The 15145-nt window shown below is 39.6% G+C and overlaps 2 protein-coding genes across 3 annotated transcripts; both read left to right on the forward strand.

The window, feature by feature from the left end:
* Positions 1-256: 256 nt before the first annotated feature.
* Positions 257-2061, forward strand: LOC128024427 (forkhead box protein Q1-like). Its single transcript, XM_052610719.1, has one exon. The coding sequence runs from the start codon at positions 720-722 to the stop codon at positions 1626-1628; it is 909 nt and encodes a 302-aa protein (XP_052466679.1). The 5' UTR covers positions 257-719; the 3' UTR covers positions 1629-2061.
* Positions 2062-5122: 3061 nt separating this feature from the next.
* On the forward strand, positions 5123-10377 carry LOC128024369 (forkhead box protein F2-like). 2 transcript variants are annotated; one of them, XM_052610715.1, is made up of 2 exons: positions 5123-6927; positions 8167-10377. In XM_052610715.1, exons 1-2 carry the CDS (start codon positions 5943-5945, stop codon positions 8334-8336), a joined length of 1155 nt encoding a protein of 384 aa, XP_052466675.1. In that variant the 5' UTR covers positions 5123-5942; the 3' UTR covers positions 8337-10377. The 2 variants fall into 2 exon arrangements, with proteins under 2 accessions (XP_052466675.1, XP_052466676.1); XM_052610716.1 differs by having other exon boundaries at positions 8170-10377.
* Positions 10378-15145: the final 4768 nt, after the last annotated feature.

The raw sequence follows: 15145 nt of genomic DNA on the forward strand, positions 1-15145 counted from the left end.
TTAAGTCCTCTTTTGCAGTAATTAAACAGTTATGCTTTACTCTTAGGAGTGTTTTAGACCAGAGGTAAAGCATAATATCATCAACAAATAATGACTAATGAGTAATTTCATCAGCACAACTAAACTGACATCAACATGTTGAGAAGTGATTACAGTATGTTGCCACTTTTAAACCCCATTCCAACTCTTTTATAGTTTTTGGGACTTGTCTTCCCACAGGTAAAGCCTTGGCTGAGAGCGGGACGTGCCGTGTCTGATAAACGCACGCCACCTGGTTTCCTGAGGTGAAACTCTTCTTCGAGCGCGAGGAGCAAAGGTGAGCAAAGACGCAGGTGAAGACTGTGACGAAACTCGCCTCAAATCATCAAAGCAATTCATCATGTGTGTATCTGATGTTTGTCCACATACGCTCGACCGCTCAAAACATTTCAAAACAGGGTGTGCGTGTTTTTGTAAGAGTGATTTTAAGACTTAAAGACTCAGGCCCCGCCCCCTGTAGGCATACCCGGAGGTGAGCGGCTATATTAGCCAGCTGAGCGCGCGCTCGGGATGTTAAGTGCACTTATCTGCAGCAGGTACAGGTCCTGTCACTCTCACGCGCTGGATTGTGTTTGACAGCTCCGCGTGGCTATTATACCTCTCAGGCAGCTTCTCCCGTGTTTTTATTTTAAGGAATCTTACTCTGCCGACGCGTTTGGACAGTGTCACCGGTTTAGCAAATGAAGCTGGAGGTTTTCTGCGGGGGTCACTACGACTCCAAGTCCGCGGAGCTCTGCAGCGACGCCGAGGGCAGCATCCCGTCGCCGATGTCCGCGGAGGAAGAGCTGGGCTCGGATGGAGACTGCGTGGCGCACAGTCCCGCACCTGTTCCCCCGGGCGCAGAGAGCAAAGGCAAGCCCTACACCCGGAGACCCAAGCCTCCGTACTCATACATCGCTCTGATCGCCATGGCCATCCGGGACTCGAACACAGGCCGCCTCACTTTGGCCGAAATCAATGACTACCTCATGAAAAAGTTCCCGTTTTTTAGAGGCAGCTACACCGGCTGGAGGAACTCAGTGCGCCACAATCTGTCTCTCAACGACTGCTTTCTCAAGGTGCTGCGGGATCCCTCCAGACCGTGGGGGAAGGACAACTACTGGATGCTGAACCCGCACAGCGAGTACACCTTCGCGGACGGAGTGTTTCGGAGGAGGAGAAAGCGCATCAGCAAAAAAACGGGCAAGGATCCAGAGGGGCCGAGCCAAGCTCCTGCTGTGGACACCAGAGACTCTGTCGTCACGCCTCCCTCCAGCACCAAGTTCACGAGCTCTTTCGCCATTGACAGCATCCTCAGCCGACCTTTCAGGAAAGAGGAACGCCCCGTTCACCAAACTGACACCTGGCAGGGGGGAGTGGACATGCTGCCTTACGTCATGCGGGGCTCCCCTGTGCCTCTTCCTCACGCGCAGGTGCTTCGATCCTACGGGCCCCGGGAGGACCCCGCCATCAGCTTCCGTCACCACCGGGACTTTTTCCCATTCCAGCTGACACCCGAGTGCCTGTCGATCCCTCACACGACTTCGACAGCTCCCGGGCCGGCGTCCACGGGCTTTCATCCCTTCAAAATTGACTTTTTGCTGTCGTAATATCGTGTGGTTCTGGGGTGGGGTACTTCGGCACTTTCTGAGAACTTGTGACTTGATAAAGACATACATTTCACCCGCCTGCATAAAGATCGCCCGGGAAAGCTTTGTGCAAAAAGTGAAAGTTGTGAACTATTTAATATTCTCCGTGTATTGTCCTACTGAACGGTTTTAAGCTGTCATCTGTGTATTTATTTGTCATTTGTGTTTGTTCCAACCAGGTGCCTCAAACGATTTTTCTAAATGTAAACTTGTTTTCATTTCAGATTCACTGTTCCAGATAAACTATAGACACAAGCTCAGTTTGAGGTCTTAAAGAGAGGAAAGTGAGGCTCCTAGCTGCATCTAAACTGGAATCATTGTAAACTAGCTACTTTTCCTGACAGAATGCATGTGCATTTTATTTTGAATAATAAAGCATGTTTTTAAAAGTAAATAGATTCTTCTCAATCAATACGCTTATTGGCAGATGTTTTTTTTTATAATATTTTTTTAATAATATTTTTTTAATAAAATAAATATCTTTCATGAATTTCTGCCCAATTACTGACGGTGCTGCTCATTGTGAATGAAAATATAAAATGTTTTGATGAAACAAACAAAATCACGTTTTCTCTCTCTCACAATGTAAATTAGGACTTTTTTGCTATTGAGATAACTGGGGGGAAATGCCTCAGATATCCTGAATTAGTCCTCGGTTATGTGATTGATTATATTGTTAGAGTGTTATTATGTTTGCAGTGGTCAGAGAGTCTTATAGCAGTGCCTGCAGGTGCTGTTAACATCATGCCCCTGTGTCTGGGCGCCTCTGTTTGTTTTCACACTTCCCATCATGCATCCGCATCCTTAACGTGTGTGTATTAATAGTTCAGCGCGTTGAAAGCAGGGCAGTTTTGAGACTTTGGTGAAGGACAATAAATCAAGATAATGCAGATTCGGTTCGAGGTAGCTGTGATTACTGAAATGAAATTGCAAAAGGACGCAGGGTGAATAGTTCCACACGTTTCCACGAGCTGTCCACGGTCCTGAAGATAAGATGACACGAATCAGCTGTCGAGGCCAAGTACTGTATTTACCTGCTAAGACAATTAAAAACCATAATATGCTTAATTTGTAGTGACCCTGCTTCTGCTTCAAACATGAAACCCTTCAGAAACATCCCTAAAACACTTTTCGTATATACTGTAACACTCAACCCAAGTTTGTGTCAGATATGGACTAACCCAGTTATTGGGTATTATTTTTAAATGTCATTTTTAACCCAAAAGTTAGGTTTGTATTTATTTGTATTTATTTATTTATTTTATTTTTTGAGTCAATCGTGCCATTACTACTGCAGCACTGTTGTTATTATTGTAACAGTTTCGTTCGTTTTTTATTTCTGTTTATTTATTTATTTGACCTTGTATGCTAATTCAGTGTCATTATTAATATTTATACAGAGCCTCATTTTCTGCTTAGGTCAAATACACACGTTCCAATAGATAATTTCCCTAAAATGCAGGAATTTGGAGAATTATTATATCAGATGCACTGTAAATTGACAAATTAACGAGCTAATGGAGGGAAAAGGTGAATAAAATCATTCGCGTGCACAGGATAATAACCCACACAAGTTCAAATGTCGATATATTAATGTCAGTATATTAGTATCCTTTATAGTTCATAAATGTAACTGTCACAAATGTTTTTATTCGCATAATTTAAATCGACATCATGTTAAGTCTGCAACACTGTGATTAGACACCACTTGCTTCTGCCAAACTAAAAAAAAAAAAAAAAAAAAACAACTTCTACGTATTAAGTGTAATGTGACGTCAAGGAGAAAGTCATTACCACCAATCACGCTGACAAGGCCAGTGGCCATTTATGGCGTTTCAAGAGACTATCATCTGGAGAGACTATACTGCAACCTACAGGATGTGATCCACAATATCTGCTGCTCAACAGCTTTTTTTTTCTTGCTTTTTTCTTTATTCTTAGTTTAATTCTTAAACTCGTTCAAATTATATATATATATATATATATATATATATATATATATATATATATATATATATATATATATATATATATATATATATATATACACATATGTAAAATATATATATTAAATTAGTTGCGGTCCAATTTTGTCTTTCCATTGCAAACTGATGATTCAGGGAAAATTTTTAATCCACGTCAGTAATTCCCCAAAGAGCGTAATCTTTGTTATCATCATGCAGTTTATTTGTTTGATTGCAATTTAAACAATTGCTGAAGTTGTTGGACTTGTGAGGGAGAGAAACATTCGTCATTCGGAGGCGCCTCGAGAACTCGGCGCTTTGTTTTTTCTTCGCAGAGTTTCCCCGAAAGCGGACACAGATATATTTAGCAAATCAATATTTATATTTTCTGTCCAGATCTGCAAATATCCGTCCCCAGAAGTGCCTCTTGTCACGAGGAGAGTAAAAACCTCTAATATCGGCACTGTTCGGCTCTTAGCATTGACAAACGCGGATTTAGAGACACCTTTAGTCAAAAGGTCACCTAAAACAGAAGAGGAACCCAGCAGTGTAATACAACAATACAGCAGTATTATCCCACAACCAGAAACCTTCAAAGTCTCTGGCGTATTTTCCTTCTGCACCGAGCACGGCTTCTCTAAACCAAGCGTGCATCCTGAGCGCAGCAGGGACACAGGGTTTGATGTTCCCGGGATTTTTGAGGGCGATTATTTTCTTTACCTTTATTGTTATGAAAAGGCCTGATTTTATCTCCACATCCTTTTGTTGGCTTTGATAAAGATGTGAAGCTGCTTGTTTCTGCCTGTGAGGAGGCACTACTGTGAAAACTGCCCTCGCATCGCATTCGTATATTTTAGTGCGCGAGCCTATTCATGACGAAGCCAAATTAAAAAAGGCCAACTTCAGTAAACTGTATTAGTTTACAGAGCAAATAAATATACACCCGAATAATAGGCCTAATCACTGACACGCGTAATGATAATAAAACACATTTCGTTCATTATAAAACCGACTGGGCTACTTGGATTATTTTATGCATGCATAAAAACTAATTATTGTTATTACTATTATTATTATCATCAGGGTATTATTGTTGTTGTAATTCGACATGCACAGTTAAGTTCGATATTTTTAATTGAATATTTAATATAAAATCAAGCGACTTTGCGCATTTCTTGTTAGCTAATTTTCTTTTCACGATAATCATGAATGTTGCGTTGCAATGGAGATATTTTTTTTCTCTCGTTTTTTTTCCTATGGCCAATTAAGCTCACTTTCCACAATTAATTAGTCCCTCTCTCAGGGGGGATGATAGGGGTCTGGGATGGTAAACTGACACTGCGCTGTGTGTGGTATCCGAGCACTGGCGCAGCGGCTGATGGAAAAAGCCTGCTTCCACTCACGTCAAAATCATTTATCCAGAACAGCCCTTTACAAGAACTTGTATACACTTGGAGATGGACTTTTTTCGCCCACCCCCATCATGCGTACTTGACGAGATGCTCAACCAGGTCACTGCCGTACGTGCTCGCATTCCTCTCTCCTCGGTGAAGCGACGTGCTCTCGCTTCGCACTTACTTCTCCCGACGGTCAAACGCGCCATTACATCGTACCACTCACTAGAAGTGCTTTTCTATTTAAACCTCCCGTTTTCCACTGCCAGAACTCTCACCAAAACACGCCATTAATTACTGGAGCCCTGACAGCCTTCGCCCCGGTGTTTGGCGTGTGGCGCTGTTGATTGAACCGTCGGACTAGGCTTGATAAATGGCGTTATTGCGTGTATTTAGGCTGTCAGAGGGGAGGTGGGGAGTCTCTCTGCTCGGACTCTGCACAGCCTCCTGCCAGACCGATAGCTGGAGGCATGCCAGACATGGAAAGGGGTGGGCCTCTGCAGTTTGAGGAGATTTCTTGGAGGAATTTAGTGGGGATCTAGGGGGCAGAGAGAGATTTACGAATTGATAGGTGGTCGCGTTTTGTTTGGCCGCACATCTTTGCGCCAGAGGACTCTGGAGCATTGAGTTTCCTTCTCTTAAAGGATTAGTCCTCACGATGGCCACCAAGAGACTAAGGAGGGGTCGCTATCCTGGCGACACACAGCTGGTGGCTTCACCCAGGAGCGCGTTCTTCGAGCAGAGCAGAGTTGTGGCGCACTGACCTCGGCCGCCTAGAACAGTCACTGGCTTTTAAAAGAGATTTGCTTGGAGTACACAGAGTTTTCTCCTTTATTTTTAGTTCTGACTCTACTTTTGAAAATTAAACCCGTCTTTTATACAGCCGTTCAGCTCCCTTCGGGCTCCAAGGCTTCGCGATGACGACCGAGAGCTCTCAGCAGCAGCTGGACCCGCCGGCTCCCATCAGATCCAGCCCCGCATCCAGTGCCATGCACTCGGCGCTTCAGAGCACGCAGCCCGCGGTGGAGAGCACAGCTGCGACCGGCACCAAGGGCAAGAAGTCCAACTCGGGCATGAGACGACCCGAAAAACCGCCGTACTCCTATATCGCCCTCATAGTCATGGCGATACAGAGCTCTCCGACCAAAAGGTTAACGCTGAGCGAAATCTATCAGTTCCTCCAAGCGCGTTTCCCGTTTTTCAGGGGTTCCTACCAAGGCTGGAAAAATTCCGTCAGACACAATTTGTCTCTCAACGAGTGCTTCATCAAACTTCCCAAAGGCCTCGGGCGACCGGGCAAAGGCCACTACTGGACCATCGACCCCGGGAGCGAGTTCATGTTCGAGGAGGGCTCTTTCCGACGCAGGCCCCGTGGTTTCCGAAGGAAATGCCAGGCTCTCAAACCGATGTACCGCATGATGAACGGCATCGGCTTCGGCGCTTCGATGCTGCCCCAAAACTTCGACTTCCAGTCGCCCTCCGCGTCCCTGGCCTGCCACACCAACAGCTACAACCTGGACATGATGAGCAACCCTGTGCCCGGCGTTCACACGGGTTACGATGGCCTCAGCACAGCAGGTCATCATGTCTCACACATGTCGCCCAGCTCGGGCTCTACATACATGACGGCATGCCAAGTCGCTCCCAACGGCGAGTACGGCCCGGAAAACAGCAACAGTCCGCTGCACTCTCCGCCGGCCATGAGCGGCTCTCTGGAGTGTCACTCTCCGTACGGAGCCGCCTCGGCGCACTGGGCTTCTTCAGGTGTGTCTCCTTACATTAAACAGCAGCCGCTGGCCTCCAGCAGCCCAAACTCCTCCGGATTACACTCCAGCATGCCCCCTTATTCTCTGGAGCAGGGCTATCTGCATCACAACGGCCGAGAGTCGGCAGACATCTCAGGTACAGCTCTTTACAATGTCTCGATCTGAGATTTATATCAAGTTTAGCAGGTATAAAAAGGCTTTATACAATGATGTAGTTTCCCATAAATAAATAAATGAATTAATAATGTAGCTGCTGTTATTAATTATATATATATATATATATATATATATATATATATATATATATATATATATATATATATATATATATATATATAATGTTGTTTAAAATAAAATGAAAAGGCCTGCTTAAGAAAACACATCGAGGTGGATTCAGATTTGTAAACAGGAGGCCGACACCATGTGTAGCAATTTAGGCAAATATTATTCGATGTATTAAAGTAGTACAGCGTATCGAAGCCATTTCATTAATGCTTTTAAAAATTATTACGCCTTCATAGCACCTCTTCATTGTTAATTATTTACAATTATGGATAGTATTTGCAGAAAGGGAAAATTGTTTGAGTCACGAGATGGTACAATCATTTATTTGTATTTTTTTATTTCCTCAAAGTGGGACATTCAAGTAGCTAAATTATTTTCAGAGGCCTGCTTAATTTCATGTGTTGCATGTGTAAAAGGCGCATTTTGATTAATGAATTAAAGTTTGTGCGTGGCAATTAGAAATCACTTTTTGAGTTGATTTTCCTGCAGAGCTGCTTTGGAGACACTATAATTAGGAAAATAGCAGATGTCTGACGCAGGAGGCCTTTGTGAGCTGTTTTGGATTCTTTTCTTTCTTTCCATCATTATTTAAGGTTAAGAAAACAGTGCCGTCTTTTGCCAGTAGATTGGCAAAGACACCCCGACATTAATGCAAACTAAATAGGGTTTTACACTTGTATTCAGCTTAGCCCGAGCGGGCTGGTTCAACTGTGTGGCTTCGTCTGAGGCCCAGGTGGACCAAAGATAAACACTTAGCCACCTAAATGACGTTTTAACATAAAAAAATAATGCATTAATAATGCAAAAATGAGATGAAGTTTGATATTGTTTGAACCGAGTTCACTTATACAGAGATTTACAGAAAACAATGCCATTGTTTTTAAAAGAGTGACATGGCGTTGCATTGTCTGAGATGTAATAAGCATGTCTTCTATTAAACCTAAAAACAATAGGCTCCTACTTTACTGTAGAAAGCGCTAAACTGAAATGCATCGCTTTCCAAAAAGATTGTAAAGACAATTCAGCATACTTTCGATGACGACATTATTCTAGCAATACATAAATAATGTTGTTTTTATTTTTTCCTCAGCAGGAATGTCTCGATACCAGTCCCACTCATCGCCAGTCTGTGACAGAAAAGACTTTGTGCTGAACTTCAACGGTATAACGTCGTTTCATCCATCCAGCAGTGGATCCTACTATCATCATCAGCTGCATCACCAAGGAGTCTGTCAAGATGTAAAGCCATGCATCATGTAATTTAAACCACGACAATCAGAAAATAATAATAATAGTCTAATAATAAAGCCGAACGTACGGACTGAACTCGCACATGACGAGATTGCGTGCGTTTGATGCACGGTCATCTATGAAGAATAACTACAACCAATGGAAGGCGTTCATCTCTCCGTATTACTGAGAGAAACTATGAAGAAAGACACGAACTGATCGGAACTGAGGACTCCACAGGGAAGGAAAGCGTTTGGGCTTTTTTTTTTTTTTTGGAAAGATCATGACATATATTTACTATCTTGGAAAGACCTCGAAGCGTCTGCAAATGAGGAGACGTGATCTTTAACAAAGCTGTTTATCCAGTCCATAATTAATAGCCAAGTCTTTTGTTTGATTTGACCACATTTTCAGTGAGGATGAGAGGGGAAAGGGCTCGGTGCCTGAGCATTTCAAGCCGTAGTGAAATTAAACCTGTTTTTTCTCGATGCACTCAGAAACATCGCGAGATTCAGAAATCTGAGCTCAGTCGCGTGGGAATCGATGCATGTCACAAACCCACTTAATTACTAAATATCTTATTTGTCTAAACCTTATGTGTGTTTCTTTTTGACGGCTCTTCAGTGATTCCACCTCTTATATTTTCAGGGGTGAGTGTGTAGGTCTGGGGATAATTCATGTGTAAAAGGAAAGAGGCCTACACAAATACCGTATTAGAATAATAATGATTGCACTTTTGTTAGTTTAACAAGTTGACAAATTACAGTTATGTACAGTACAATAAAACGATGTATTCTCAAAAAGGGTGTAATTTTTTACTATTCTTTTTTTTTATTGCTTAACCATGCTTAACCATTTTTTTTATTTTACATAAACACGCGCAAGACTATTTTACTGTAACTGGTTTGAAAATAATAATAGTAATAATAATAATATAGCCTAATTATTAAATTCAGTTTACCAGCTACTCTGGAAATATATGAAACTCCCCCAAAATTGTGCTTACAAACTTTATATTTTTATTTTTGGTGGAAAATAAATAAATAAATAATCGGTCAAATATTTTAGATTCAAATACACGCATTTAGGCAATTGTCTGTGAAAATGTCTATTTTAGAAATTAGCATAACCCGCTTCTTCGATCAAATACACGCTCTTCAAAAGACAAGAACGCGTCCTTATTAGGCTACATCAGCAAAAACAAACACGTAATAGCCTATGTGCAAATAAACAGAGATAATAAAAGATTGAAATTGCAAAGAAAACCAGACTTTTTACCATCACATTTTATGCTCAATAATCCCAGAGGTTTTTGTAACTCGTAAAACTCCATCGAAATCATCGGCGCACTTATAACACGCCGTTTTATATGCATTCTAGAGCCCTCTAAATCAAGCATACAAATAATAAATAGAATAATAATACATTTCATATTTCTCATTGAAATCTGAAATTAAATAAAATATAAACTGTCGAAACACGTTATATACCGACTCCCATGAAATCAATGAAAGTCAAATAAAAGTAGGCTATGGGGCATCTCTTAGCAGAATCTGAGGATTATTGGAATTATGAACGAGCTGAATGAATAGAGAAAGTCATCAAGCGTGCCGAGGTTAGCTCAGTTTAACCTCTAGTGCTCAGCTGAAGGCCTTCGCTTCACCACCGGCTCAATTTAACGATTAAACACGGTGCAATGTCGCCATCTACCGCTACACCAAACCTGTGCCTGTGTAGAATCCTTAGGGATTTTATTATTTATTGTTTTAAATGCGTATGGTTGCATTACTTCCTCTCAAAATAATACAAAACTAAAACAGAACTTCTTACTAACAGCAAACAGATTTTATTCATGGTCAAATAATAATAACACCCCAGTGTCTTGAAGGAAGAATTCCAACCATGAAATTCCATCTTTAAAAACAGTAGGCCTAAAGATAATTAACATATTCTACATTAATTTAAATTTGTATATTACATTAGTATATTGCAATAAACATTCATGTCTTAACATGCCTAAAGTGATTGTAATATTGTCAACTAAAATAAAAAGATTGTTTTTACAATATTATGCAAATGTTTATTTTTTTTTTTAAACATACTAAGCATATTCAAACAGAAGTACACTTTGTCAAGTCTGCGGTCTTACTAAAAATAATTATATTGTTTATTCATATTTCATAACTCAAGCGTTATTATTAGATAATGATAAGGTCTGTTTGTTTTCTTATCTGAGAGGATCAGTTCATTTTTCCTCACAACGGTATTTGAAAACGTGTTGTTTTAGTTTAGTAGCTATTATTTTAAGATGAAGGAATGCACACAAAGGCATTTAAAGAAGGTTCAAATCATAGCGTAGAAATACAACGAACTGCGTTATTCCTTAGCATGCTTTTATATGAGCTTAAATATATATTCAAATGTCGTTTGTAGTGTGTAGGGTAGTGTGTCAGGGTTAGGCAAAACATAAAATAAAAAATAAAATAAAAAACCTTGTCACTTTAGATGATTTAGATCAACTAAGAGTTTCCCCTGATTACACTCTTAATTGACTGTTCACTGATAGTGAAGCAGTTGTAGGATCTAGACTATAATGCACGAGCACCGGGACATTCCCGCCTTGAAGCGACAGAGCGCGCGAAACTGCAGAGAGCACACGCTCCAGAAGAGTGAAGAGTGATACATGTTACTATTATTATTATTATTATTATTCTTATTTAATAGGCTATTATGTTTAGATTTTATTCCATATTCCATAATTGTTTTATTACTTTTTTTTTTATATATAAATATTTATGGTAATGACCAAAGCTCTAGATTTTATGCGAGAACCGGCCTATAATAAATGTCCTTAGCGCAAAAGTTAATTTAATTAACTAATTACTTTTAATTGAACTAAAATTTTAATTCAATAAGAGCCTGACTAAAGATAATTACCAGAGTCTTATATAAATTATGTGATTACTATTATCAAATATTAAAGTTCTTAAAGGGATATTTCCCCCCAAAATTAAAATTGTCATCATTTCCTCACCATCGTGTCATTCCAAACCTGTTTGAATTGTTTTCTTCTGTGGAACATAAAAAGAAGATAATTTGAGAATTTCAAGAATTATTACTATTACGTGTTATTAATTATTATTGTACAGTAGAAATGAAGGGTAATCAAAATGGTTTGGAAACATTTCTACAAAACATCTTCTTTTGTGTTCAACAGACGAAAGTAAGTCATGCAGGTTTGGATCGACATGAGGGTGAGGAAATTAAGACATCATTTAATAACAGCACATTTCCTTCATTATTGCTCAAAATCAATGTTTTACTGTCAAGTGCATTTCTATGTGAAAATATGCATTATTGAGTTTATTGCATTTGCCGTGAATTCAGTAATACCTAATATTATTATTAGTATTTGTTTCATTCCTGTTTTATTTTTTATTTTATTTGTTTTTTTTAATTTTTTGCTACAATTGAAACTCCTAAAACCCAGCAAGACCCCGGATGGGATTTGTCCGGATGGGATTTGTTAACAGTGAACAGTGTTTCATAAAGTGTTACCAATTTCAAATTACAATCTGAAGTGCCTGTGTCCGTATTGTATGATTTAGTAACCGTAGTCAAAGATATACAGTATCTGCTCAACTCTATGTGTTCAATTTCCTCAAATTATAATTCATTTTGGTGGAAATAACCTATGTTGATAAATAACACAACTAATGAATCCTGCTTTAAAGAATAGCACGTCATCTTCAGTTGATGAGAGAAAACACATTTATGTTGCTGTAGATGTGTGTGTGATCAAAATCTGTTATCTTCTACTTTCCTTACATTTAATGAGACACAACCCTTCGGAAATTAAACATGCTTTATTAGGCTATAGTAACCGTTTAGTAACCATGAATGTTTTTATTTATTTATTTATTTTTGTAAAAGTATTTTTCTTTCGTTTTTTTGGCGTATGCCTATTGAATATTATTTATATAATATGTGGTTACCATGATTAAACTATACTAACCGTGTTTTTTGTTTTTTTCTTTTCTTCGGGGAAGCAATGCGCCCCAGAACGATTTTGATCAAGGATGTCTCACCTGCAGCTGTTTCTGCTGAAATATCGCCCTCCTCCGACAAAGTTTCTTTCACAAGATAAATGCTGAAGCTCACAGATGTTAAGTGTTTCGTGGAGTGATTTTAAAACGCGATTGATTGGGCATGATACACATTTACTGTAGAAAGTATGCATGCTCACAGAAATGAAAGACACTGTTCTCGCTTCGTTGTTTCAGTCAGAAGCGTTTCAGAAGTTATTATGTTAAGACAATCAGATTTCTGAAATGGAAACTCGGGGTCAGTGGTATGTTAGTTCATAGTTCAGTATGTTTTTTATTAGGCTATCATTATTGTTGTGGGTTCCATAAACTATCATTATAATGTTTGCGGGTTAAACTGACCTATGAAAAACAGTAACCACTGCAAACAGATCAAAACAGTATATGTTGTAACAATATTATGACTTTACAAAAATAAACATGGGGACATGATAAGTAAAACTGTATTTAACAAATATATTCTAACATCTTCTAACTGAATTTAATATTTTAATAATTTTCACACACTGTAAATACTATACTGTATACAGTAACAACCTTTCAAGTGTTATTTTACGGTTGTTCTCGTGCTGTATTATTCTGCATTTAGGCTCATTTTGCTTTCTTCAAATGTTATTGCTGCAAATGTAATTGTTTAAGTGGATTATTTTTGGAGGATCAAACCCACGTGATGTGATAAAAGGTACACATGGGAACTTTTGGGAACGAGTAATATCCCCCTGTTCTGGTCCTGTTATTTAGGCTATTACATATAAACAGCATTACTTTAATTTAACATGAATAGTTAGTTACTTCTTTTCCTCGGGCTGGTTTGCAGTGCCAATGACAATGGGAAAATCATGACATTTTTTTCTTTTGTTAACTATTCCTCTGGTCAAACATTTTTGTAGAGTCAGTTACATAAAGGTAGATGGGCTTCATCTGGCTAGCTGCTGGTGGGTGAAAGAAGTGGTTAAGACACAGTAGTGACTACAGTTACTGAAGTTTAACTGCTGGCAAACACACTCACTGCACGCGTGCGCTGTTGACCAGCAGTTTCTCTCTGGGCGGGTGTCTTTGCATTTGTGTCATGAAAACAAGCAACCATTCACCAGAGTTGCTCCAATGATGCACTGCACTGTCTTTGTTGATCAGTGTTTATCTGGGAATGAAGCATTCTAGTCCTGGTACATGTCTCCAATACTGCTCCGGAGGGACAATATTCATCATTGTTTTGCTCCAACTTGCCCCAGCAAACCTGTCTGAAAGTTTCTAGTGATGCTGAGGACCGTGAACGGCTGGTTTAAGTGTGTTAATCCGGTTTTGAGCTGAAGTCTGCAGGATATCGTCCTCCAGGAGCGGGACCGGACCCCTGATCCAGGGATTATGTTAACAGGGTGTTGCCTCAGCTGTTCATGTCCTGAGATGCATGTGACTTTAGCCCCAAAGCTCATTCCTAATTAGTTAACAAAACAAAATTACTTATCAGAGGTCACTACAATCTGGTTTGCCCTATTAGCAGTCCCTCCATGATTATGTGAAAAGCAGCCAAACAAACTGATCGACACGTGTCTAACTGTCCAAGCATTGAACTGAAGTGAATTTCATTGCAGAATGTGCAGTAATGAACAAGTATTCTGTCTGTTACTCTTACACATCCACAGTATATTTAGCAGAATGGTCATGCTGTTCTTCATATACAGTAATGGAAACAGACTAATTTATGGGTACAGCTGGGTAAAATATTTTTTTCTTAAGCCTTTGGTTCTTTTAATTGTGATGATTTTGGCTCACATTTAACAAAACCCTCCAATTCACTATCTCAACAAATTAGAATATGGTGAAATGCCAATGAGCTAATCTACTCAAAACACCTGAAAAGTTTTCCTGAGCCTTCAGAATGGTCTCTGAGTTTGGTTCACTAGTCTACACAATCATGGGAAAGACTGCTGATCTGACCAGAAGACAATCATTGACACTCTTCACAAGAAGGGTAAGCCACAAACATTCATTGCCAATGAAGCTGACTGGTCACAGAGTGCTGTATCGAAGCATGTTAACAGAAAGTTGAGTGGAAGGAAAAGCCTTATGAGGATTGTCAAGCAAAATCAGTTCAAGAAAAGCTCATAGCTCAAGTTGCTTGAAGTCCAGTGTTAAGTTTTAACAGTCTGTGATGATTTAGGTTCAGTGTCATCTGCCGGTGATGGTCCATTGTGTTTTTTGAAAACCAAAGTCACTGCACCCGTTCTGAAATCTTGGAGCACTTCATGCTTCCTTCTGCACCTAGTTGGTTAAATTACCATTGTGTTGGTATGCTTGACTGGCTAGTAAACTCATTAGATCTGAACCCCAGAGAGAATCTAAGAGGAAGATGAGAAACAAGAGACCAAACAATGGAGATGATCGGAGGAGAAACCTGTGCTTAAGACCTCCTCAGCAGTGCCACAAACTGATCTCCTCCATGACACGCCGAACTGAGGCAGTAATTAAAGCTAAATGAGCCCTTACCAAGTACTGAGTACATGTACATTAAATTAACATACTTTCCAGAAGGCCAACAATTCACTAAAAATGTTTTTTTTTTTATTGGTCTTGTGAAGTATTCTTATTTGTTGAGATAGCGAATTGGTGGGTTTTTGTTAAATATGAACCAAAATAATCACAATTAAAAGAACCAAAAACTTAAACTACTTCAGTCTGTGTGCACTGAATTTATTAAATACACAAGTTTTACAATTGAGTTGAATTACTGAA

The sequence above is a fragment of the Carassius gibelio genome, chromosome A2 (genome assembly GCF_023724105.1).
Source record: "Carassius gibelio isolate Cgi1373 ecotype wild population from Czech Republic chromosome A2, carGib1.2-hapl.c, whole genome shotgun sequence".
NCBI lineage: Eukaryota > Metazoa > Chordata > Actinopteri > Cypriniformes > Cyprinidae > Carassius > Carassius gibelio.

Coding starts and splice junctions, on each gene's coding strand:
- LOC128024427 (XM_052610719.1), top strand. CDS start 720: ATGAAGCTGGAGGTTTTCTGCGGGGGTCACTACGACTCCAAGTCCGCG.
- LOC128024369 (XM_052610715.1), top strand. CDS start 5,943: ATGACGACCGAGAGCTCTCAGCAGCAGCTGGACCCGCCGGCTCCCATC. Junction 6,928..8,166: donor AGAGTCGGCAGACATCTCAG/GTACAGCTCTTT, acceptor TTTTTTCCTCAG/CAGGAATGTCTCGATACCAG.